This window comes from Drosophila biarmipes, chromosome 2R, assembly GCF_025231255.1.
Source record: "Drosophila biarmipes strain raj3 chromosome 2R, RU_DBia_V1.1, whole genome shotgun sequence".
Taxonomy (NCBI): Eukaryota; Metazoa; Arthropoda; class Insecta; order Diptera; family Drosophilidae; genus Drosophila; species Drosophila biarmipes.
The window spans coordinates 5,784,772-5,804,105 of record NC_066615.1 but is presented as its reverse complement, the minus strand read 5'-3'; the positions used below and the strand labels follow the sequence as shown (position 1 = coordinate 5,804,105).

Sequence of the window (19,334 nt, the reverse complement as noted above, 5' to 3'; positions counted from 1 at the left end):
GGAAAATATTTTGATACCACCGTTTCTTTAAAAGTCCTTAAAGCGAACTTTCTCACAACAAAAGGGGTGTTCTTTTGGTGCCATATATAACTTGGTAAATCCCGCTGGTTAATCAAAAAGTTACCAAAAGTGATTTAAATCAAATTGGCCATTTCTGTCTCAACATGCAGTCAAATCAAAAGCTTAAGCTTAAAAAATGTAACACTTAGTTTTAAATTTATATGTACATATGTGCATTTAAATTGTTTTATAAGGAATAGGGGGTTCCACAGAAATTGCGCAGGCATAAAGTTGCAATGTATGCCAAAGCAAAGTGTACATGGATCTTTATATTATTCAAACTCTCAGTTTAAAGCTTTTAAGAACCCGGATTTATTGTCATTTGCCTAGAGAATTCCTTCCAATTTAGAAAATCACGGACAACCCCCTAATAAAATCGAGCGGTGTGGCAACGCCCCTGTGGACTGGTCCCACTCATTTTTCCCGCCCATTGTCTTGCTCAATTGGTTTTTGTTTACATCTCGCAAAAATGGAATCCATGGAGGTGGATGAAAATGCTCCCCAACTGTAAGTCCCTCCCAAATGGATTTTAACTCCTCACTAACCCAGAACCTTTCACTAGCTACATACGCACACCGGAGGATGTGAAAGTCATTGTGAAACAGGCAAAATTGGACGAGCGCCAACTGACCCAACTCACCCAGGCGCTCTACTTCCCCTCGGCGGACGTGGACTCTGATAATCTGCGCCTCCTGGAGCTGGACGGGCACATGCTGGAGCAGATCCGCGACGGCCAGACGCTTTACTTCAAGGGCGGCCAGAATGAGAAGGTGGTGCTCTGCACCGACGAGCGAACCTACGACGTGAAGGGCGCCGAGATCTCCAACAGCCTGCTGTTGGTTCCGGACCTGAAGTTCGCCGCCGCCACCAGTACCTCTCCGTTGAAGAGTCCGCGAACGGGTAACGCGAACGCCTCCCTAGAGCGAAGCCTAAACGACAGCACGGAGGATGAACTGGAGGTGCCACGAACCCTGGAGCAGCGCCCGGTGCTAAAGGTGTTTCACGAGTACTTTGAGTGTCGCGAGATCAAACCGCGCTTTCGCAAGCTGGGTGAACTGCTTCAACTAACGAGGTATTCTGGCCCGGAGAACGAATTCTGTGTGGAGCAGAAACTGCTCTTTACCTTCTCCCAACTCCTGGACACGGTGCAGTGCAGCCGCGCGCAGTTCTTGGAGGGATTGAACAATTATCGAGCCATGGAACTGGACGGCCGAATGCGCGTCATGGAGTACGAGTACGAGTATCGGATTATTAGCATGATGCTGGGAGTGATTAGCGAAAACTCTTGGCCACTGGACGAAGTGGAGAGGGAGGAAACTATCAACGCGCTGAAGGGTATTGCTCCTGAGGAAGTCGTAGCTGGGCTTTTTGATATATATACCACTCCAAGCGAACGTTGTCCGGGCAAGTTTGAGTACCAGGAAGAACTGGTCTCCCGGATCGTGGCACAAAACATTCTGCAGCCTGGCCTGAGGTTTCGCAACGAGGAGTTTATGCGTACTTGGCAGGAGGCGCTGCCGGAGGGCATGTCCTGCCAGTTAAAGTACCTTCGGGGCCTGGGCATCTGCGATAAGGAGGGCGCTCAGCCGTGCATCCGATCGCTGGCCGAGGAGCAGTTGCCCCCCAACATCAACGATCGCATGAAGGCCTTGTTCAAGACTAAGCAAAGGTGGACAATGGAGGAAATGGAGCCTTACATTGAGTGAGTAATGATCAACACTTGCGCCGAAGGTTTAGTTAATTGTGATTTTTATTTCCAGATGTTTTACTACCCCCACGCTATCCGTATCCACGCTGCTGGCGAAGCATGCTCGCTCACTAACAGATGGAGGTTTGCGGTACTTTGTCTCGAAGCATTGATAAAAGTATGCAGAGCTTTTACTTTTTTTACATTTTATTCAATACAAGGAGTTGTTAGTTTGTCCTAGGCATTCCTCTTGCGTTTGTTGCGATCCTTTTTGGCCTGCTTCTGGTCTTCTATGGCCGCCTTCATGGTCTCCACTGCACTTTGGGTGTGACTCGTGGCCAACTGGGCTGCCTCGCTATTGGGATACTTGAAGCTGAAACCTCTGGGGAAGATGGGCTGGGCCAGAAGAGCATTAAGCTGTGCTCTGACTGTCTCCACTCGCAGGCGATTTCGTCGCCGTTCTATCACAAAGGGATCCTCATCCTGGTCGCTGCCACTGGATTAAGAACTATTAGTTTACGTTAACGAGGCCTATTTTATAAAACTTACGACTCGTCGTTGTAGCCGTCAATAATCATGTCCATCTCCTCAGCATGTTTCTTCATCCAGCCGCGCTCGCTCTGAACGCGCTTAAGCTTCAGTTCTTCCTTGTCCAGATCCCTAGCAAGATTTACGCGCTCCCTGACAGCGCCAAGGAAGCGCTCAGAGATGGGAAAGAGTGGCAGATCCTCAGCTGAAATGGTTACCTTTAGGCATAACTTGTCCGATTTATGTAATCAGTCACTCACTTCTTTCTAGTGTTTTGTAAAGCTTTACATAGCTTTTGACCTCGCCAGGCTCCATAAACATGACGGTTATGCCGTGCTTATTGGCTCGGGCTGTGCGTCCCGACCTGTGGACGTAGTTTTCGCTGGTGCGCGGCACTTGGTAGTGGATCACGTGCTCCACATTCGGTATATCCAGGCCTCGGGCAGCCACATCAGTGGCTATCAGCAGACCCATGGGACTGTCGCGGAAGCGCTCCAGGTTCTTCAGACGCTGCTTCTGGATCATATTGGCATGGAGAGGCAGAGGATTGCAGTCCAGAAGGCCAAAGAGCGTGGCCAGTCGTTTGACGCAGTCGATGGAATTGCAGAAGACGATGGTGCGCCCTGGATGGCGCTGAATAAAGTAGTAAAGATAGAAATCCTTATGATCGATGGGGCACAGTAGACGGCTCTCGGTCAACGTTTGGGCAGTTTCTGCAATGGAACATTGAAAGTCTTCAACGCAAATTTGGCTTGGTCCACTTACGCTGGGAGCTGGTTATGTCCACAATCTTGGGTTGGGAGATGCCCAGCTCTTCGATAAGGCTCTCAATTTTCTGATCCACTGTTTGCTTTACAAATTTGGGTCGCTTGCCCACATTGCGCTCTGTAAAAATTAAAGGTAATGTAAGTGTTTTAAAAGTCAAGTGGTACCCAAGGGAATACTTTGCATGTGCTCGGGAAGATCATGAACCAACGTCAGCGTGGCCGAGTAGACAAAGTTCTGGCGCTGATGCTTCTTCTGTTCATCGGAGTTGAGAACCTTGAGCAGACTCCGGAGCTCTTCAAAGTGACCCTTCTCCACCATGCGATCCGTTTCGTCGATAACCAGGAAGCTGACATCCTCGATCTTGCCCAGATGACGGTTGCCCTGGGCATAAAGTTCCCAGAGGCGACCAGGTGTGGCCACCACGATTTCCGGACACTGACGAAGTATTCGCTCCTGTTTCGCGACGGCTAGTCCTCCGAATATTGCTGCCACTCGAATGCCCGTGTATTTGGCAGCCGCTACCAGATGATTCTTGACCTGCACCGCTAACTCTCGGGTGGGTGTGAGCACCAGACCGTACAAGGGGCTTTGAATGCGCTTGGCATGCTCCTCCGCATCGCTCTCCTCGTCGCTCGCTCCGGAAACGTGATCCAACTCCTCTGGCGGAGGCGTCAGCTCGTGCTCATCCGCTGCAGGCTCGGGCTGCTGTCCCTTCACCTTGGGTGCTTTCCGTATGCCAGAACGGATATTCCGTTGCTTCAGCTCCATGATTCCGGACAGCATGGGTATGCCAAAAGCCAGGGTCTTTCCGCTACCCGTTTCTGCTGCTCCAAGGATATCCTTCTTGCCGTGGATGGCAGCCGGGAGGGTCAGGGCCTGGATTTGAGTGGGCCCAGAAAAGCCTTGCTCGCCGAGGGCGCGCAGAATGGGAGCGGGAACTCCCAGTCCGTTCCAGGCGGACACATCGGCCATTTCTCCTCTGGGAATTGGCACAAGGTCTGGGACTTCTTCACCACTGGAATCCGACTCCTCAGCCTGTGCCACTTCTTCCTCTTCGTCCGATGGCGGCGGCCTAAGCAGAGCAAAGCGATCTGCGTCGTACTCATCATTTGAATCTTCGCTTTCTTCTTTTTCCTTGGCCTTTGACTTCTTTTGTTTGCGCTGATCCTTACGTTTCTCCCGCTTCTCCCGCAGCTTCTGCATTTTTAGAACATGACGCTCGGCCAGACGGGCTTTCTTGGACTTGGCTGCGGCCACCACTTCATCCTCGCTTTCCGATTCACTGGAACTCTGGGAGGAGTCCTCGTCGCCTCCCTTGGAAACCTTCCTCTTTTTCTTCTTCAGCTTGCGCTCCCCGTCCCGATTCCGGGAACTGACTCTCTTCTGAGAAGACTTTACTAGAGCTGGATCGTAGTCCTTGAGGACCTCCAGACCAATTAATCCCTCGTAGCCACCGCAATCATCGGAAATCACGTGGCCCTTGATCTTCACTTTTTGCCAGCTCTCCGCCTTCGAGGCGGCAGCCTCCTTGGCCGCGCTTTTCAATAGCTTCGGTGGCTTTGCGGTCTTCTGTTTATTCTGAACCATACTTGGATATTTAACTAAAAATAATAATAATTCGATGAAACTGCACTTAAATAAAACCGCGTGCTGAGTGCTGCTTCTTCTTTCCGCTGTTTGTTGACATTCGACAGGGCTGTTATGCACAGCTGTTCGGTGTTGGGCAGAGTCTGTTCTGAAGTGTTGCAAAACGCCCAGGCACTACCTAAAGCTTTGGCGGTTATTTGAACTTGGCTTAAAGATTACGAATTTTTTAAAAGTTGCTCATTTTGTATTATATTATGTATTGGGTTTAAATTTTAAAGGTGTTTTACGGAAAAATTCACGTTCTTAATGTGTCTGGTGCTGACAACTTGTTTAAACTGTCCCAAAAATAATTTATTTTAATTGTGGTACAACAAAATACTTTTTAAAATTTTTTGATCTTAAAGATGGATTTGGAAATTTTGGTTATACTATCAGCAAGAAAAGAAAACTAGAACTCAGTAAAATGGTGTTAAATGAATGAACAAGCCTAAACCCAGTTTTAATTTTTATTTATATGGTTCAATACTTGCAAATAAAAGGAGTCTGTTTGATAAATTTTTCAAAAAAAACTCAAAAGTTGCAAACGAAAAAAAACTAAAAAACATATGATGATGATAATGGATACTCTAGTATTTTATACGATTTTCCTCGCAAAATTTTAGAAATAATTTAGGGTGTAAAACTATTCAAAAAAAGAGTCGGATTGGAGTTAAACGTTCAGAGGTAACTCTGCAATTCAAAGAACTTTAAATTTTCGTGTTGTTTTTATTTACTGTGTGGTTTATCTATACAAATCAAGTTTAATTCGATTAACATTCTGCTCGCTCTAAATTTAAAAACAGTTAGCTTATGGTTGGTTTACTGCTCGCCAGTCACGCCCAGCTTCTTCTTCAGGGACTCGGGCATTTCTGGTGGTGGTGGGCGTGGCATGCGCAGGAACACCTTGACGGCGTCGTAGATGAACCACTGGGCGGCGGTCAATGTGCCGATCATCACGATCCTGGGCACCAGGCCGCCCCAGAGTCCTGGAAGTAAAAACGAGTAAATATATTAGGACGGAGGGCCAAGGGGAATCTGAAGAAAGGTTTACTCACCAGCCCAACCCAGCTGCTTGGCCACATCGAGGGCGGAGGCGCCCTTGGCCTGGTTAAGCTTGGACACCACCGTGTCGGCCGGATGCGAGACGATGGCGCAGAACACACCGGCAATGTAGCCGGCGGCGAAGGTCACCACCAGCTGCTCACCCTTGGTGCAATCGGCACGGGGCTTGGGCACCACGTACTTGTACAGCAGCTCCAGCGTCCGCTCGAAGCAGGCGAACTTCATCATGGTGTAGGGAATCTGGCGCATCCATAGCGGCACCAGGCCCTTGTAGAAGGCGGTCACGCCCTCCTGGGCCGTCATTTTGGGCAGAGCCTCACGCAGGTTCCTGGCAAATCCGGGCGTGGTCTGGATCTTGACCTTGGCCGCCTCCATAGGCGCCAGAGCGATGTCGGCGAAGAACTCGGCGGAGGCCGACGCGGCCAGGTATAGTCCGGTTCTGTACAGGAATGCGTTCTCCTCGCCGATAGCATCGCCGTACACCTTCTTGAAGACCTCGTAGAGGCCGAACTTGCACAGACCCTGCATTGAGTATCCGATGAAGGTGGGGGCCCAGCCCTTGGCCAGTCCTCGGACGCCCTCCTCCGCCAAACTGATGCGGAAGCCGGTGAACACGCTCTTGTACTTGGCCGGGTCCACCTGCAGACGGCACTTGACCAAGTCCAGAGGCACCACCATGGTGTGTGTGGAGCCGCACGAGATGATGCCGCCCAGGCCGCACAGCAGGAAGTAGTGGTTCGAGCCGAACTCGCAAGAGTCTACAGTGGAAGATTAGAGGAGAATTCCTTCATTTCATTTTTGTAGGCCGTTATACAAATAAAATGTGTCCTTCCAATGATCTTGCTACAACAACTTTTAGATTAAGAAAGCAAAACGATACAGATTTGAGCTACCCATCTAATATGCCGAATCTGTTAGTTTACCATCCCCGGCTATAATAATTATTTAATATTTCCCAAATCGTTTTCAATATTTTCTCTTCAAGTCTTATTAAAGATTCCCTATCTAGGTACATTGCATATACATGTACATTTACATGTTTAGTTCCCCTATCCAGCATTGCTTGTAAAGGTATAGATTAGAATAAGTATAATAATTGACATAGAAAATCAATGCATTGTATGTCCAAGTTCGAGTTATGGAGACTGACGATACAAGTAATTCGACATCTAAATTCTTCGAAGTTACGGCAATTTAACCATAACAAATATACAACTATCAGTTAATATATTGTATTGATATAAATATTAGATCTCAAACCAGGTTTAAAATGGACTGCTTGATCAATATCTCTACTAGGTGGTTTCCTACTTACCGCCCTCAGCGGCAGCAGCGGCAGCGATGTTGTGGCTTGGAGTCAGCTGGCGTGGGCTGACATCCTTGAGGGTCGGGGTCACCACAGCGGAGGATGTGGGGGCAGAAGCAGGCGGGGCTGCCTGGCAGTTGACGTTGGTGAATGGCGACTTGAACGTTGAGTTCTGCGCGGCATCAAACAGGGACCTAAACATGGTGCCTCAAAAAGTACCTGGAAAAAATGATCAAGGATTTTTAAAGCTTTAAGGTTAAGGTCATGATGTAACCGAATTGGTTCCAAAGTCCACCTATAAAAATAATGTGGTATTTCCTTACAAGTCCTAGGTCCATTTGTATTAGTTCGGATAGTCGTAGTATCATTCTCTTTTAAAAGTTTGTAATGGGAAGTGGTAAAACAATTTATTCGTGAAATGTCTAAATATTTAATTACATGAAAATGGAAAAAAGGAAAATCTAATCCGTTTATTTGTACCTTTTTATATTACTTACATTATTCGATAAGCAATACCTAATAAAAGCATTGTAAATAGTTTACCACTTTTCCCTTCTGCATGTTATTTTTTTTATTTTATTTTGTTAGGCCCACAAAAACCAATCGAATAAATTTAAGAATGTATAGTTTTTTTTTTACATAAGATTGTTTTTTCAGTTTTTATGCATTGCGTAATGTTTTCCTCTCGGTACGTATCGGATCACTTTGTATATATTGCGAAAACATTTGAAAACAAAACGGTTTTTGGCAACAAAACAGATCGACTCACTTCAAAGTGGGGGATCGAAGGAAGTGAAGTGCAGATGGGCTTGAAATACAGTTGCAGTATAGAGTTGTTGTTGGGCTGAAGTGTTGGGACCCAAACAACGTTCGTCGTGCGCCAGACCAGAAAACCAAATGCAATGGCTGCAATGGAAAATTGAGAGCTAGCAGCTTCTGAGCAGGGTTGCCAAGTGCGGGCGAAACGAACCGGTAGCTAACGGTTTTAAATCGGTTGGGTACCGGGTAAAAAACAAAACAATAGGTTGTACGTAAACTATGCATTGGGGCAGTCCTATATAAGCTTTAAATTATTTGCTCTGAAAAGCACCTGACAACCCCTAAGAAGACATTGTTATTTATAAATTGGCATTTTTTGGCCACCACCACCACCACCAGCTGAGAAACTGCCCATTGAGCAGCGTCTGCCTTGCTTATAAACTGAATTCGTATAAATAAATTCATTACCGTTCGGCCAGCTGATCGGAGGACGAGAAGTTGGCAGCTCAATCGATTCGTCGGATCGGCCTGGATCAAGGTTAAGAGCTTGTGGGTTTTTGCAAAATTTAAACATTTTATTTTATAGGTACATTGCTATTATAGATGTGTAGTACTAAAATCGGTAGTTATTAACTTTGTGGACTTAGGATCTATTACAAAAACGGTATACGACATGGTATCTTACAATCAGACAAGTAAGTACATTTTTCTTGGTGGTGTTTATAAAATAAATGCTAAAAATATCGGAAGTATATAGCTGCACATAATATAGTAATACTTTTTGCAATAAATTACAGTAAAATACAATACAGTACATCGATCAAAAATGGCAGAAACAATGTCATCACTTAATAGTTGGTGTTAGACTCGTATAATGTATAATAGATACAGATGGGCCAGATGGAGTCCATCGAGCCCCTAGTCTGGAATGCCTTCGCATCATTCTGGACTGGCGGCAGTTGAACTGCCCGTTCGAAATCTTACATAGCTATATTGGCAAACAAGCGGATATCTTACGCTCTAAAACTTAACAACGATAGAAGGACTACGACTCGGCGGTTTCCATGTGCCTGTGCACCGTCACTGGAGCCAAAATGTAGTGTGGTCTGGACTCATCCCCCTCGAGGGGCAACGTGGTCTGCCCGTATACACCAGGCACTCCTGCTGGCGGTCCGCGACAGGGCGAGGGCGTGGCCTGCACCTGCTTGTAGCGTTCCGTCTTTGAGGTCGGCTGATTGCTCAAGTACGGATGCGTGTTGGGCTGGGTGGAGGACTGCTGGCGATTCGTAGGACTCGATATGGAGGTGGATATGGACATGGTGTCCGATTTGCTGTGCCGCTTATCGTGCAACAACAACGGTTCCGCCAGGGTGAAGCACTGTTGGTCGGAGCTATCCTCATGCGGCGTCATGGTGCTATAGCCATGATCCGACTCCCCGTTCGGAGGCCTGCGGTAGCTACTGCCGCTAGATACGTGGTAGGGCGATATATCCGCCGCATGCATCAGCTGACGTTGTGCAGATGCGTGGTCATAGCCGCCACCTGGAGGCGGCTCGTCATGCGCCTTGCAATCGTCAAAGTTAAACCTGGACAGGGGCAGCCCATAATTCTCTTCCTGCACCGAGTCCACGTAGAATTGTTCCTGCGTCTGCGCGTCCAGATTGTGCCTGTAGCAGTAGATGGCAAATCCTATAACCATGACGAGTACCACCATTGCTCCTCCTAGCGGCCCAAACGCGGAGTAGGCGTGCTGCTCCCTTTGTGGATTGTGGGCGGCCAGAAGTTCCAGCTCGTCCAGTTCGCCATAGGGTGTCAGGGAGGCAAGCACTCCGTTGAAGCAGCTTGCCTGCGACGAACAAAAGGCCGTGGAAAAGCTGTTGCCGTCCACATCCTGCTGGCACCATTCACAGCCCATCACACCAAGGCATTCCCTTTGCGTGGAGTAAGTTTCGCATATGCCCGCTGATCCGGGACAACTGGGTAAAGCACTGAGAAGTTGCGTGGTCGGAGGGAGAGCAATGAAGTGTTCACTTGGGGGTGGACAGTATGGGAACTGTTGTGTGTAATTGGCAAAGTAGACAAGTGAGGATGGGGAGCTGCTGTCGCCCACCATGGGACACTCACAAGGGCACTCGCAGTCCGTTTGATCCATCCGCTTGCAGTTGAGGCATTCCCGGTCAATGGTGCTGCATGGACAAAAGGCACCGCCATCGCAACTGGAGTTGAGTACAGCGGCGAAAAGGTTGCTACCCCGGATTAGGGCGATTGCGTACTTCGTTCGCTCGCCGTGCACTACGTTGGTTAAGATGGTGGCCAGAGACGTGTTGAAGGCATAATAACGCTGCAAGGTGCGGTTCTGATAGCTGGCACACCCCAGTTTTCTCACCAACTGACCGTGGTTGAGCACGTCGTTGGCCAAATATGATTCCTTGTGCGTAAGGTGTTCGTGCGGCCGTCGTTGGTTTCTAGTGAGTGTGGCGGGTTGCAGCATGCTGGGATGGGCCAGCAGATATCCTTCGTGCTCGAACAACAGGCACTTCATGTGCGGCAGCTGACAGATCGGAGTGCCCTCCAGAATGAGACGGTAGTAGAAAGCATAAGGAACGTCGAGTGCTACCACAGCCACAGGTCTGTCCTGCTGGACAGAGTGCAGCGCATGGGCTTTGCCTTCGAAGATGGTGTGCGCAATGGTGATAATATATCCCGCGCCTCCAGCATCCAAATACGGAGCTGTGCTTACAATCTTGCCCGGTTGAGCCATTGCCTGCCGGAACCATGGCCTTCTTGTTGGATCGTAGCTGCTGCCGAGCAAGCAGCCTGGGTACAGTTGTAGTACTCCACTCACACTGGCCACGTACCGTCGAATGATATGACTACGCAGTGATCCTCTGGCATCCTGGTGTCTGCGACGCAACTGCTGCATCGCCTGATACAGTACACTCACCTCATGCCGAATGCTGGGACGCAGTCCCATATTGGCCAACAGGCCACTGGAGTCGCGAAGATAGGCCATAATGGACTCGACGTGACGCAGCTGGGTTCGAGGCCTATTGTTGTGAAGGAATCCGAATGGAGACTCAAATGCAGCAGCGCTGAGGAACAGAGTGGGAGCATCTATAAGAAGTATAGATTTAATAAAATGTTAAAGTTGTAAAGTACCCCAAAATTTACCCATTGTGGCCATTTGCCTGAAGTATCGACATGTTTTGGGCGGGGCACTGCCGCCCTGATTGAGGTCCAAGCGATGGTAAAGCAGGTCCATGCTCTCGCCATAGTAGCCAGGTTCGTAGTTGGACACGGCGTCCTTTAGGTTATATCGTTGTGGAGAGGTAGCATTTCTCAGGGAATCGCCACCACCGCTGACCAGGCAGAGAACATAAAATCCCAGCACGGATTTCCAGTGATAGGTACGCTGGAGCCGCAGTCTGCCTACATAGACATCTGTGGTGGCATTGCCGCTTTCCTCGTGCAAAAGGCGGTTCCGTATGAGGCTGGAAAAATCCGTAGCGTTTTCCAGGTAGGCGATGTTTACAGGGTATGAGGTTTCTCGCTGAATAAGCGGCCTCGGAAAGGCCGGGTGAGCAAGCGTGTTTCCTGTTGACCGATCGAGCAGAAAAGCATACCCGCTACCCTGCTTGGCACTAGATGGAGAACTGGGATAGTTAAGCAGATCCTCGAGCAGATCCGACAGGTACAAGTTCACGCCCACAACGCCATAGGGAGGAACGGCATGGGTGATGGAGACAAGAACATCTAAAAAGCAGCGAATATTAGTTGGGCAAACTACATTCTTTGAGACTCACCTCCGCTGTCTACGTCCACAACTGGGGGATGCACCTCCAGAGTATCGCTTAAATATCTCTCTTGAAAGAGCTGACCAAAGATCTTTGAACTCGTCTGTGGTAGATACGTGTCCGCATGCATTTTGCTGAGCACAAATAATCGTCCAGCCAACTGAGATGCTTGCTGCCCACTTGGCCACCAATTCGTCACATCAATTTCGTACTTGGTGTAGTTCTGGGTGGCCACATCGTTTAGGAATTGCTTTTCGTACATAATCCGCTTTTCGTCGAGCACGACTGCGCAAGTATTAATGATCACTGGAGCCTTGAGCCGCCGTTGACCATCTGCCACCACTCGCAAAACTGCCATAGCATCAGATAAATTTGTGAGAAGTCCACGCGTAACGTAGACAAATTCCACTGGTTGCTCTGCCGGGTTAATCATTCCCGATTGCTGCAGTCGATGGAGTAACTCGAAGGAGTACTCAAAACCCAAGGAGTGATTCGTAAGAGCTGGTGCCCGGCTCAAGCTGTTGATGTAGCTGAATATCTCCTCCTTGTGGCCACGTGTAGCACTGTAAATGCCGTGGCCGGCCTCTGTGGGAAAGGCATCTAGGTACATGAAGTTCGCGTCACTCGCAACGGTTACCAGTGACACCTTATCTGTGTCCTCCAGCAGCTGGAGCATTTCATGGACTAAGAGTAAATAAAATGTATTTTCTGGCACCCAATGTTAATTATAATATTTACCAAAGCTTTTTGTGAGGGCAAATAACTCTGCGTTAAGTGCTGACCCCACATCGATGAGGAACAGCACAAATTTCCGCTTAATGGCCGACACATAGAGCTGACGAAAGTGTAGGCTAGCAGAGGCTCCATCCGAATTGGACAGGAAATAGATATGCTTAAAGTGGTTGCCGCTGCTGGGCTTGCTGCTCGAGTTTTCGGCATCGCTCCGACTAAGCCTGCGTTTGAGTAGAACCAGTTGATCAGATATGTACCCATTGACAGCCAAGGAGCGGGCATTATTCTCATTCAAGAAGGTGGCCCGAGCATCATCCGACTTCAGATAGTTGAGGATTTGAATCTGCTGCCTGTTGTAGTGAATGGATTGCGTCGACGAGGAGCCGTACTCCAAGTCCGCTTCGTAGTTAGTCTGACAGTTTTCAATTTGGCTGTTTAAGTAGAGATGCATATGCTCGTTGGGTGGTGAAGCCGTGTTCCTGGCATGCAGATCGTCCAGCTCCATCTCCAGGTCCAGCTCGCTGTCCGACTCCTCATCCTCGTCGTCGTAGCTGTACTGCCAGACCTTGGTGAGGTTGTAGCGAAAGAGCTCGCGCAGTTCCAGCACCACGTGGGTGGCCTTCTGCAGTTTCTTGCTCAGACGGCTGCTGAACATCTGCAAATCCCGCTGCACTTGAGGATTGTTGGGGCTGCTCTCGTTGCTTGGGGCTTGGCGTGTGGGCGGGGCTAGGTTGGAGCTGCTGAAGTGCATGGAGTCGAAGATTTCCTGCAAAGATGTATGGAACAATAAGATACGTTTACTAAGGCTCAATTTATGGGTATTTCACCTGGATTTTGGCCACCCTCATCTCCATATTGCGAATGTTGCGCAGCTTGCCCTCCATGCTGTGCCGCAGTTGCATGGCATTCTGCTGGTTGTGGTTGACGAAGAAGACGCTCGCTGGCGACTGGTGCAGGGGCATGTAGCCAGGATCCGTAGGCACTTGGTTGCTAGTTGAGTTGGCTATGGCCAGAGGAACTTGTTGACTGCTAGTGGGGCTCGCCAGCACTGCCATGATGAGCAGCGCGGCGTGGAGGCGGCAGCTGGGCCACATGGTTTTGGTGTTTTCGGCGGGCTCCGTGGCCACTTGCGCATAATAGGTGGTTTACCGCATGTCTGAAAGGCAACAAAAAGTTGTAGAACAGTGGCCTTCTCCCCCGGAATTCTGCATTACCAGGTTCTCCTCGAGCTGCACGCTGATTTGTTTATGGAATTTCGTCACATAAATCTCGCTGATTTCTTTTTGTTGGGCATGGCAACCAAGCGCACATTGCTTACTGGTACTAGGACAACACAGAATTAAGTAGTAAATACACTCATGGTACCGTTAAAGCTATATTACTAACTTATTTTGCTAAAGTTGTGTAGTTTTTTTCAACATTCCATCCGCGAGGTGTGACCGTATGATGTAAATTGTAGGACCGTCGACGTGAGTATCCAAAATCCAGAACTTATTAGTGAGGTTGTATTTAGAAAGATTTAAAAGCATTAGTGTGGGTACCCTAAAATAACGTATTTTTAAATTTTGGAAGAAATAGCTGCTTCTCTTTGAAAAACAACTTTTTTAATTCTAATAATCTCAAAACTATAAATTAGTTACGCAAAATTTCCAGTGGGTGAAACTATTTTATTTCTTATAATCAGAAAACTAAAAAATACTTATGCGAATTTAAAGTCATTCTACAAATTTATGATGAAACACTTAGGTCTGAAATGTTAAACTGTTTACTCTGCATATCATGTGCGATATTTTATATTTTTTTTTATTATTTTAAAATTAAAGTCATAAAAGGCATTAGTATTTTACAATTTTACAATTGCAATTACAGTTTTAATTAGTTTATTATAATAACAATAGTCAACTTTCCCTTTCACTTTTCATGAGCATTACAAAGTTGACAACCGTTAACTAACTTCTGTAACCGAATCCAAATTGAGCCTTTGCCAATTATTCGCTCATCCGCTGTCAAGGTTGTGTACACTCGATTCTTTTTTATTTTTGTCGGTTGGATACGTGACTATGTAGTCTGAAGATGGAACAGATGCAGTCCAATTGGTGTCAGACGAGCAAGGTGCGTGTCCAGCATGATAAAAATTGCAATGGCCAATATAAAAATGACCAAGTCCCAAACATTGCACTGCAGTTTCAAACGCACCGTTCGTCAAAATGGTTTCAAAGGTATTATACAGTGTTCGATTACCGGCATATTTTTGTCATCTGAAAATTGTTTCTTAAAGATTCATTTACTGATTACATTTCTGGCTATTGTGCGAGGTGAAGTTGGTCCAACTGTTGGACGAAGAGCTCCTTATGCCCCAGCTGGCTGGCATCCGCGGGTCCCATTCAACTTACCCAACGAGAATGTACCTCGTCAGGGAGTGGAAATCACCAAGGCTCGAGTTGACCAAATCGAGCCAGTGGATAAACCTCAACCGAACTATCTGCCCCCGCAACAACTAGGAATTCCCGATGGAGAGATTCTGCCCAGCTCCCGGCCGGCCAACCAGTACGGTCCCCCGGATCCTAAATTCAAAATTATCTATCCTGACGAGGAAGAGCCAGCTACTCCAAGGGATTCCGCAGACAATCAGGAAGCGAAAAAAAGAGAAGGCCGCTACTTCGTCATATCGCAGGATAACAAACTGCAGAGACTTACTTTCAGCTCTCAGCAGAACGGCGATGGTGAGGACTTTACGGCTCAGTTGAGTTATGCAACTGTGGGGCAGCTCAAGGATCCAGTCTACCGATACAACAGCCAGGGACAACTGGAGCGGGTCTTGAAGTAGACATTTTGGATTAGAAGTACAAAATTTCTGAGACCGATCGAATTACTTTCAAGCAATAGATATTTCGGGACTCGATGAAAGAATGCAAATAATTAATTTCTATTAACATGCTAAAAATAAAAACACATCTTGGGCTTTCTTTTTGACTTTGTTTTATACAAAAATGCTTCTTTATTCATTTGATAATTATTAAATATACACAAAAATCTCATAAGTTCGTTTCACTTTCAAATTTCCATTTTCGTTTAAAACTAAATACAATCCTTAGCATGTATGTATGAATGCGTATGGTCATGGTGTGTGTGAGTGGTGTGTGTGTGTGCGTAGACTAACACAAAATGAAGGCGCTTAAACAAAACAAAACGGCAAGGAGTTCCAGGCGTAGAGACAGGAAGCTGGGGAAGGAGCGGAAACGGAAACGGAAAGGAACGCGCCTGTCTATGGCAAAATGGCGGCCGTCCCACTAAGGGTATTCGTAGAGATAGGGACAGACTGACTGCGATCGCTGGCTCTCTGGCTGGATGGGCGTTTAATACTCGGCCAGCGGTCCCATGAAGTAGACGAGTATAGTTGCGGGGTCGACCTAATCGGGAATCCACGTTCCCACCTCCGCTTAGTAGCCGTTGAACTTGCCCTGCTGCGCGTTGCTGTCGTAGCCGCCGCCATTGCGTCCGTTGCCGTTTCCGTTTCCGTTGCCATTGTTCACCTGCTCGTACCGGATGGTTGGGCGGTATCCGTTCTGATCGGCCTCGTACTCGACGATCTGCTTGCGACCATCGGGCAGCAGGACGTAGTAGCGGCCCACGGCCAGATCGCCATCCCGGGACTCCATGTGGCCGAAGTCGTTGCCCGACTCGTAGTCCTGCACGTCGTACTTGAACTCGTACTTGGCCGGTCCGTACTGCTCCTCGTCCCGCTGTCCGTAGCCGTTGCCATTACCGCCGCCGTAGCCGCCGTTGCCGTTGCCATTTCCGTTTCCGCCCTTGAAGATGGCACCCGTCAGCGCCGGAGCACCATATTGGCCCTGGGGTGGGGCGATGGGAGCTCCGTAGCTGTTGCTGGGCGCTCCGCCACCGCCGCCGGTACGCTGGGGAGGCAGATAGTTGTTCGACGGCGACTGGAAGCCCTGCGTGGGCGGCAGGTAGTTGTTGGAGGGCGCCTGGGGCGACTGGTTGGGCGGCAGGTACTGGTTTTGGGGCACTGGCGGTTCCGCTTGGGTCCAGGCAGCCAGGCACACGAGCAGCGCAATCGACGTAAAGGCCTGAGGGGAAGAGCAATAGACAACATTAGCATAATCCCAAGTAAACTGGAAAATCTCCTTTGCTTTTCTTCCAAAGTAGCAACCAACGTAGTAGAACTCCAACCCCCAACCCACTCATTCGAAATTTCAAACGTTTTTAATTCACTTTTAGTGTTGTTCCCCTACCAAGATAGCCACTGAGGACGAGCAGCCATGACCGACTCGGATGAGACAGCCTGGATTCATTGGTTTTGCAAGCAGCGCGGCAATGAGTTCTTCTGCGAGGTGGACGAGGACTACATCCATGACAAGTTCAACCTCAACTTTCTAGATTCGAATGTGACGAACTACCGCTGTGCGCTGGAGGTGATCCTAGACCTGAACTCGGGCTCGGCATCGGATGCGCCCGCCGAGCCTGAACTGGAGGCCAGTGCCGAGAAGCTGTACGGCCTGATCCACGCCCGCTTCATCCTCACCAACCGCGGCATCGAGCTGATGCTGGAGAAGTACCACAAGGGAGCCTTCGGCACGTGCCCGCGCGCCTTTTGCCAGCGCCAGTCGGTCCTGCCCATCGGACTGAGCGACAATCCCGGCGAGGAGATGGTCCGCATCTACTGTCCCAAGTGCAACGACGTGTACTTCCCCAAGGCGGCAAGGCACTCCAATCTGGACGGGGCCTTCTTCGGCACCGGATTCCCGCACATGCTCTTCATGGTGAACCCAGATGCGCGGCCCAAGCGGACGAAGCAGAAGTTTGTGCCCAGGTGAGCTTGGCCTAGCTGCCAGATTGCATGCTTATAAGGACCCCCAAATTGGTATTAGTTTATAAAACAACTGAATACAATAGTTAATCCTACATTATTTTTTGGTATTTTAAAATGTATTTAAGTTCTCTTTATAATTTTTCAACTGAGCTGTAAAAAGACCTCACTTGTAAAAAGACCTCACTGCTATGTGAGTATCTTGGGCGTCCGATAAATTATATTTGATTTAACCTTGTATTAGACCTGAACTAAGTCTTAAAATATAATTTCAGAGTACTAACACACTTATGTTTCCCCAGGCTCTACGGATTCAAGATCCACCAGTTGGCCTACCGATCGCCCGCTGAGATCCTTAAAGACATGACCCCCGAACTCGAAACCCCAGCCCATGTCTGATCGCAATGCGAAATTTTCCATGTGAATTTGTCTGCGGCCCCGTGGCGCACTACTGTTTGGCTAGTTGGATTGCAGCTCATTAAACTCCCATAACGAAACCATAACTGCTCAGGCTGCGACCCGCTTGACAATCTTTTGTTCGGATTTGATTGCTGCGAGCAGGCCCAGAATCGGCTTTGTCTTTCCCATCTTTACAGCGTTTAGCCGGGGCATATGCAAATCTGCGGTAATTGGTCTCAGGTGAGGCTCCCATCGGGTCGGATTGGATTTGGCTGAGCCGCCGGAGCTGCAAGTGAAGGGCTGATCTCTGGCTTGCGCAATGCGTCTGAATGTTAAGTATACGCCGTGTGGCGCGGACAACCTGTGGGAGAACCTCCTCGCGCTGGGCTTGCACAACTTATTTCCGAATCTTGTGCAAAAGATCTTCAGGGCCGTCAATGACTTTCATGCTTCATTGGCGTTAAAATGCAATGCTTTTGGCTGCGCTTTTGTCTGCCTTTTTATCGCCGCCTGGTCATCTCCAGACTACCCTACTTGGGCATGTCCAGTAGTTCTTCTTCCGCCACTTAAAGTCTCTCTAATTTATTCATTGCAAAACGACCCCAGGCTTGCCGTTCGTTACCCACACCCTAGAAATGTACTGGGATCGCTGGCTGCAGTGGTTTCCCAGGCGGATGGGATCGGTGTCGTGTTCTAATTCCGTAACCCGCGAAAGGCGAAAAACAGTAGCCAACCCCAACAAATTGATTGCGATCTTAGCCGAGATGATGGCAGCTTATGAAATTTATTATGCGGATCTCCGCTTGATTAATCGCCCTACTGAACTTGACTTTAAATGTGGCTCAAAATTGATATTTCACGTCTTCTCCTTCCGACTAGCTGGCCAAGTGTTATGAGACAATCAAAGCTTCATTAGCGTGATGAGTTGTTTAATTGATTGATCGATCTACCGCCAAAATCCATTTTAAATGAGGGCTATTGATTGGCCAACTTGTTGCTGGCACCTTTGTGATCGAATTTAAATCATAAGGAAATGTTTATTCATATTTCTAAAAATGTTATACCAATTTTGGTATTAAAAATGTTTAAAAAAAGGACGAGTATGTTTAATAACTTTATCTGCTTTTTCAAACTGGAAATGGACATGAATAGTGCTCATAATATAAACCTCTTCATCACTTCTCATAAGGCGAGGAGACTTCTATTTTACTTATTTTTTAAGTATCGATCCTTGATAACACTATTGGAAACTGGGTCCTAACGCCTCCGTTTATCCTCAATATATTGCCCAAATAAATCCTTCATCCCGCTGGGAAACATGTCCTATTGAGAGGACTCTTTTTCGCACAGCACACCACTTGACACTTGACTGGACAGTTCTAGTTGGCTAAGGGTTATACCTTCATTTTGTGTTGTCACTTGTTTGGGGTTTTGGCACACACGAAAACGGTTTTGTTAACTTGGCTCTGTTGGCTGTGTTCTTCTTGCGAAGATGGTTGACTTGATTGTGATACTGAAACAATTTCGTAGGCCCGTATTTATATTTGAAATGAGCAGCAGCTAACGCAGCTAACGTCGACGTCGGCTTCAAAAATTGCGCGCCAAAAAGTGTTTTTTTCATCTGTTCATTTCAGTTCAGTTCGTTATTTCAATTTTCGGGCAGTCGGGAAAAATAAAAAAGAGTGCCTCGGCCGCACGAGCACTCGAAAAGCATTACAAAATAATGCAAAGCACGGAGCGGAGGAGGAGCAGATTGCTCTCGGTGCTCGCGAGAAAAGAGGGAAA

The 19,334-nt window shown here is 47.9% G+C and overlaps 7 protein-coding genes across 10 annotated transcripts; 3 read left to right on the top strand and 4 right to left on the bottom strand.

Moving 5' to 3' along the window:
* The first annotated feature begins 371 nt into the window (after nt 1–371).
* Nucleotides 372–2,109, top strand: LOC108029703 (sister chromatid cohesion protein DCC1). 2 transcript variants are annotated; one of them, XM_017102171.3, is made up of 4 exons: nt 372–567; nt 623–1,762; nt 1,821–1,925; nt 1,979–2,109. In XM_017102171.3, exons 1-3 carry the CDS (start codon nt 530–532, stop codon nt 1,918–1,920), a joined length of 1,278 nt encoding a protein of 425 aa, XP_016957660.1. In that variant the 5' UTR covers nt 372–529; the 3' UTR covers nt 1,921–1,925; nt 1,979–2,109. The 2 variants fall into 2 exon arrangements, with proteins under 2 accessions (XP_016957660.1, XP_016957659.1); XM_017102170.3 differs by having other exon boundaries at nt 373–567; nt 1,821–1,991.
* On the bottom strand, nt 1,937–4,728 carry LOC108029702 (ATP-dependent RNA helicase DDX24). Its single transcript, XM_017102169.3, has 5 exons — nt 3,220–4,728; nt 3,041–3,160; nt 2,536–2,988; nt 2,297–2,480; nt 1,937–2,243 (listed from the first exon to the last, which is right to left on the bottom strand). The coding sequence occupies exons 1-5, from the start codon at nt 4,628–4,630 to the stop codon at nt 1,985–1,987; spliced, it is 2,427 nt and encodes an 808-aa protein (XP_016957658.1). The 5' UTR covers nt 4,631–4,728; the 3' UTR covers nt 1,937–1,984.
* A 647-nt stretch (nt 4,729–5,375) lies between these two features.
* LOC108029772 (phosphate carrier protein, mitochondrial) lies at nt 5,376–7,947 on the bottom strand. Its single transcript, XM_017102280.3, has 4 exons — nt 7,807–7,947; nt 7,047–7,256; nt 5,725–6,489; nt 5,376–5,655 (listed from the first exon to the last, which is right to left on the bottom strand). The coding sequence occupies exons 2-4, from the start codon at nt 7,237–7,239 to the stop codon at nt 5,489–5,491; spliced, it is 1,125 nt and encodes a 374-aa protein (XP_016957769.1). The 5' UTR covers nt 7,240–7,256; nt 7,807–7,947; the 3' UTR covers nt 5,376–5,488.
* Nucleotides 7,948–8,350: 403 nt separating this feature from the next.
* LOC108029677 (VWFA and cache domain-containing protein CG16868) lies at nt 8,351–13,819 on the bottom strand. 2 transcript variants are annotated; one of them, XM_017102127.2, is made up of 7 exons: nt 13,709–13,819; nt 13,537–13,645; nt 13,150–13,478; nt 12,329–13,088; nt 11,600–12,274; nt 10,968–11,549; nt 8,351–10,910 (listed from the first exon to the last, which is right to left on the bottom strand). In XM_017102127.2, the coding sequence occupies exons 3-7, from the start codon at nt 13,414–13,416 to the stop codon at nt 8,842–8,844; spliced, it is 4,353 nt and encodes a 1,450-aa protein (XP_016957616.1). In that variant the 5' UTR covers nt 13,417–13,478; nt 13,537–13,645; nt 13,709–13,819; the 3' UTR covers nt 8,351–8,841. The 2 variants fall into 2 exon arrangements, with proteins under 2 accessions (XP_016957616.1, XP_016957615.1); XM_017102126.3 differs by having other exon boundaries at nt 13,537–13,769.
* Nucleotides 13,820–14,519: 700 nt separating this feature from the next.
* Nucleotides 14,520–15,241, top strand: LOC108029352 (uncharacterized). Its single transcript, XM_050887499.1, has 2 exons — nt 14,520–14,541; nt 14,601–15,241. Exons 1-2 carry the CDS (start codon nt 14,530–14,532, stop codon nt 15,147–15,149), a joined length of 561 nt encoding a protein of 186 aa, XP_050743456.1. The 5' UTR covers nt 14,520–14,529; the 3' UTR covers nt 15,150–15,241.
* Nucleotides 15,242–15,284: 43 nt separating this feature from the next.
* On the bottom strand, nt 15,285–19,056 carry LOC108029763 (pro-resilin). Its single transcript, XM_017102268.2, has 2 exons — nt 18,950–19,056; nt 15,285–16,410 (listed from the first exon to the last, which is right to left on the bottom strand). Exons 1-2 carry the CDS (start codon nt 18,953–18,955, stop codon nt 15,763–15,765), a joined length of 654 nt encoding a protein of 217 aa, XP_016957757.1. The 5' UTR covers nt 18,956–19,056; the 3' UTR covers nt 15,285–15,762.
* Nucleotides 16,489–17,653, top strand: LOC108029764 (casein kinase II subunit beta'). 2 transcript variants are annotated; one of them, XM_050887498.1, is made up of 3 exons: nt 16,619–16,767; nt 16,805–17,153; nt 17,453–17,653. In XM_050887498.1, exons 2-3 carry the CDS (start codon nt 16,885–16,887, stop codon nt 17,547–17,549), a joined length of 366 nt encoding a protein of 121 aa, XP_050743455.1. In that variant the 5' UTR covers nt 16,619–16,767; nt 16,805–16,884; the 3' UTR covers nt 17,550–17,653. The 2 variants fall into 2 exon arrangements, with proteins under 2 accessions (XP_016957759.1, XP_050743455.1); XM_017102270.3 differs by having other exon boundaries at nt 16,489–17,153.
* Nucleotides 19,057–19,334: the final 278 nt, after the last annotated feature.

Excerpts from the sequence above, each read along its gene's own strand:
- LOC108029703 (XM_017102171.3), top strand. The coding sequence starts at position 530 with ATGGAATCCATGGAGGTGGATGAAAATGCTCCCCAACT. Across the intron at positions 568-622 it reads GATGAAAATGCTCCCCAACT|CTACATACGCACACCGGAGG; the intron begins GTAAGTCCCTCC and ends ACCTTTCACTAG. Across the intron at positions 1,763-1,820 it reads GAAATGGAGCCTTACATTGA|ATGTTTTACTACCCCCACGC; the intron begins GTGAGTAATGAT and ends TTTTATTTCCAG.
- LOC108029702 (XM_017102169.3), bottom strand. The coding sequence starts at position 4,630 with ATGGTTCAGAATAAACAGAAGACCGCAAAGCCACCGAAGCTATTGAAA. Across the intron at positions 2,989-3,040 it reads GGACATAACCAGCTCCCAGC|AAACTGCCCAAACGTTGACC; the intron begins GTAAGTGGACCA and ends GTTCCATTGCAG. Across the intron at positions 2,244-2,296 it reads GACGGCTACAACGACGAGTC|TGGCAGCGACCAGGATGAGG; the intron begins GTAAGTTTTATA and ends TTCTTAATCCAG.
- LOC108029772 (XM_017102280.3), bottom strand. The coding sequence starts at position 7,239 with ATGTTTAGGTCCCTGTTTGATGCCGCGCAGAACTCAACGTTCAAGTCG. Across the intron at positions 6,490-7,046 it reads CGCTGCTGCCGCTGAGGGCG|ACTCTTGCGAGTTCGGCTCG; the intron begins GTAAGTAGGAAA and ends CTTCCACTGTAG. Across the intron at positions 5,656-5,724 it reads CAAGCAGCTGGGTTGGGCTG|GACTCTGGGGCGGCCTGGTG; the intron begins GTGAGTAAACCT and ends TTTTACTTCCAG.
- LOC108029677 (XM_017102127.2), bottom strand. The coding sequence starts at position 13,416 with ATGTGGCCCAGCTGCCGCCTCCACGCCGCGCTGCTCATCATGGCAGTG. Across the intron at positions 11,550-11,599 it reads TGTGGACGTAGACAGCGGAG|ATGTTCTTGTCTCCATCACC; the intron begins GTGAGTCTCAAA and ends GCTGCTTTTTAG. Across the intron at positions 10,911-10,967 it reads CAGGCAAATGGCCACAATGG|ATGCTCCCACTCTGTTCCTC; the intron begins GTAAATTTTGGG and ends TACTTCTTATAG.
- LOC108029764 (XM_017102270.3), top strand. The coding sequence starts at position 16,603 with ATGACCGACTCGGATGAGACAGCCTGGATTCATTGGTTTTGCAAGCAG. Across the intron at positions 17,154-17,452 it reads AAGCAGAAGTTTGTGCCCAG|GCTCTACGGATTCAAGATCC; the intron begins GTGAGCTTGGCC and ends ATGTTTCCCCAG.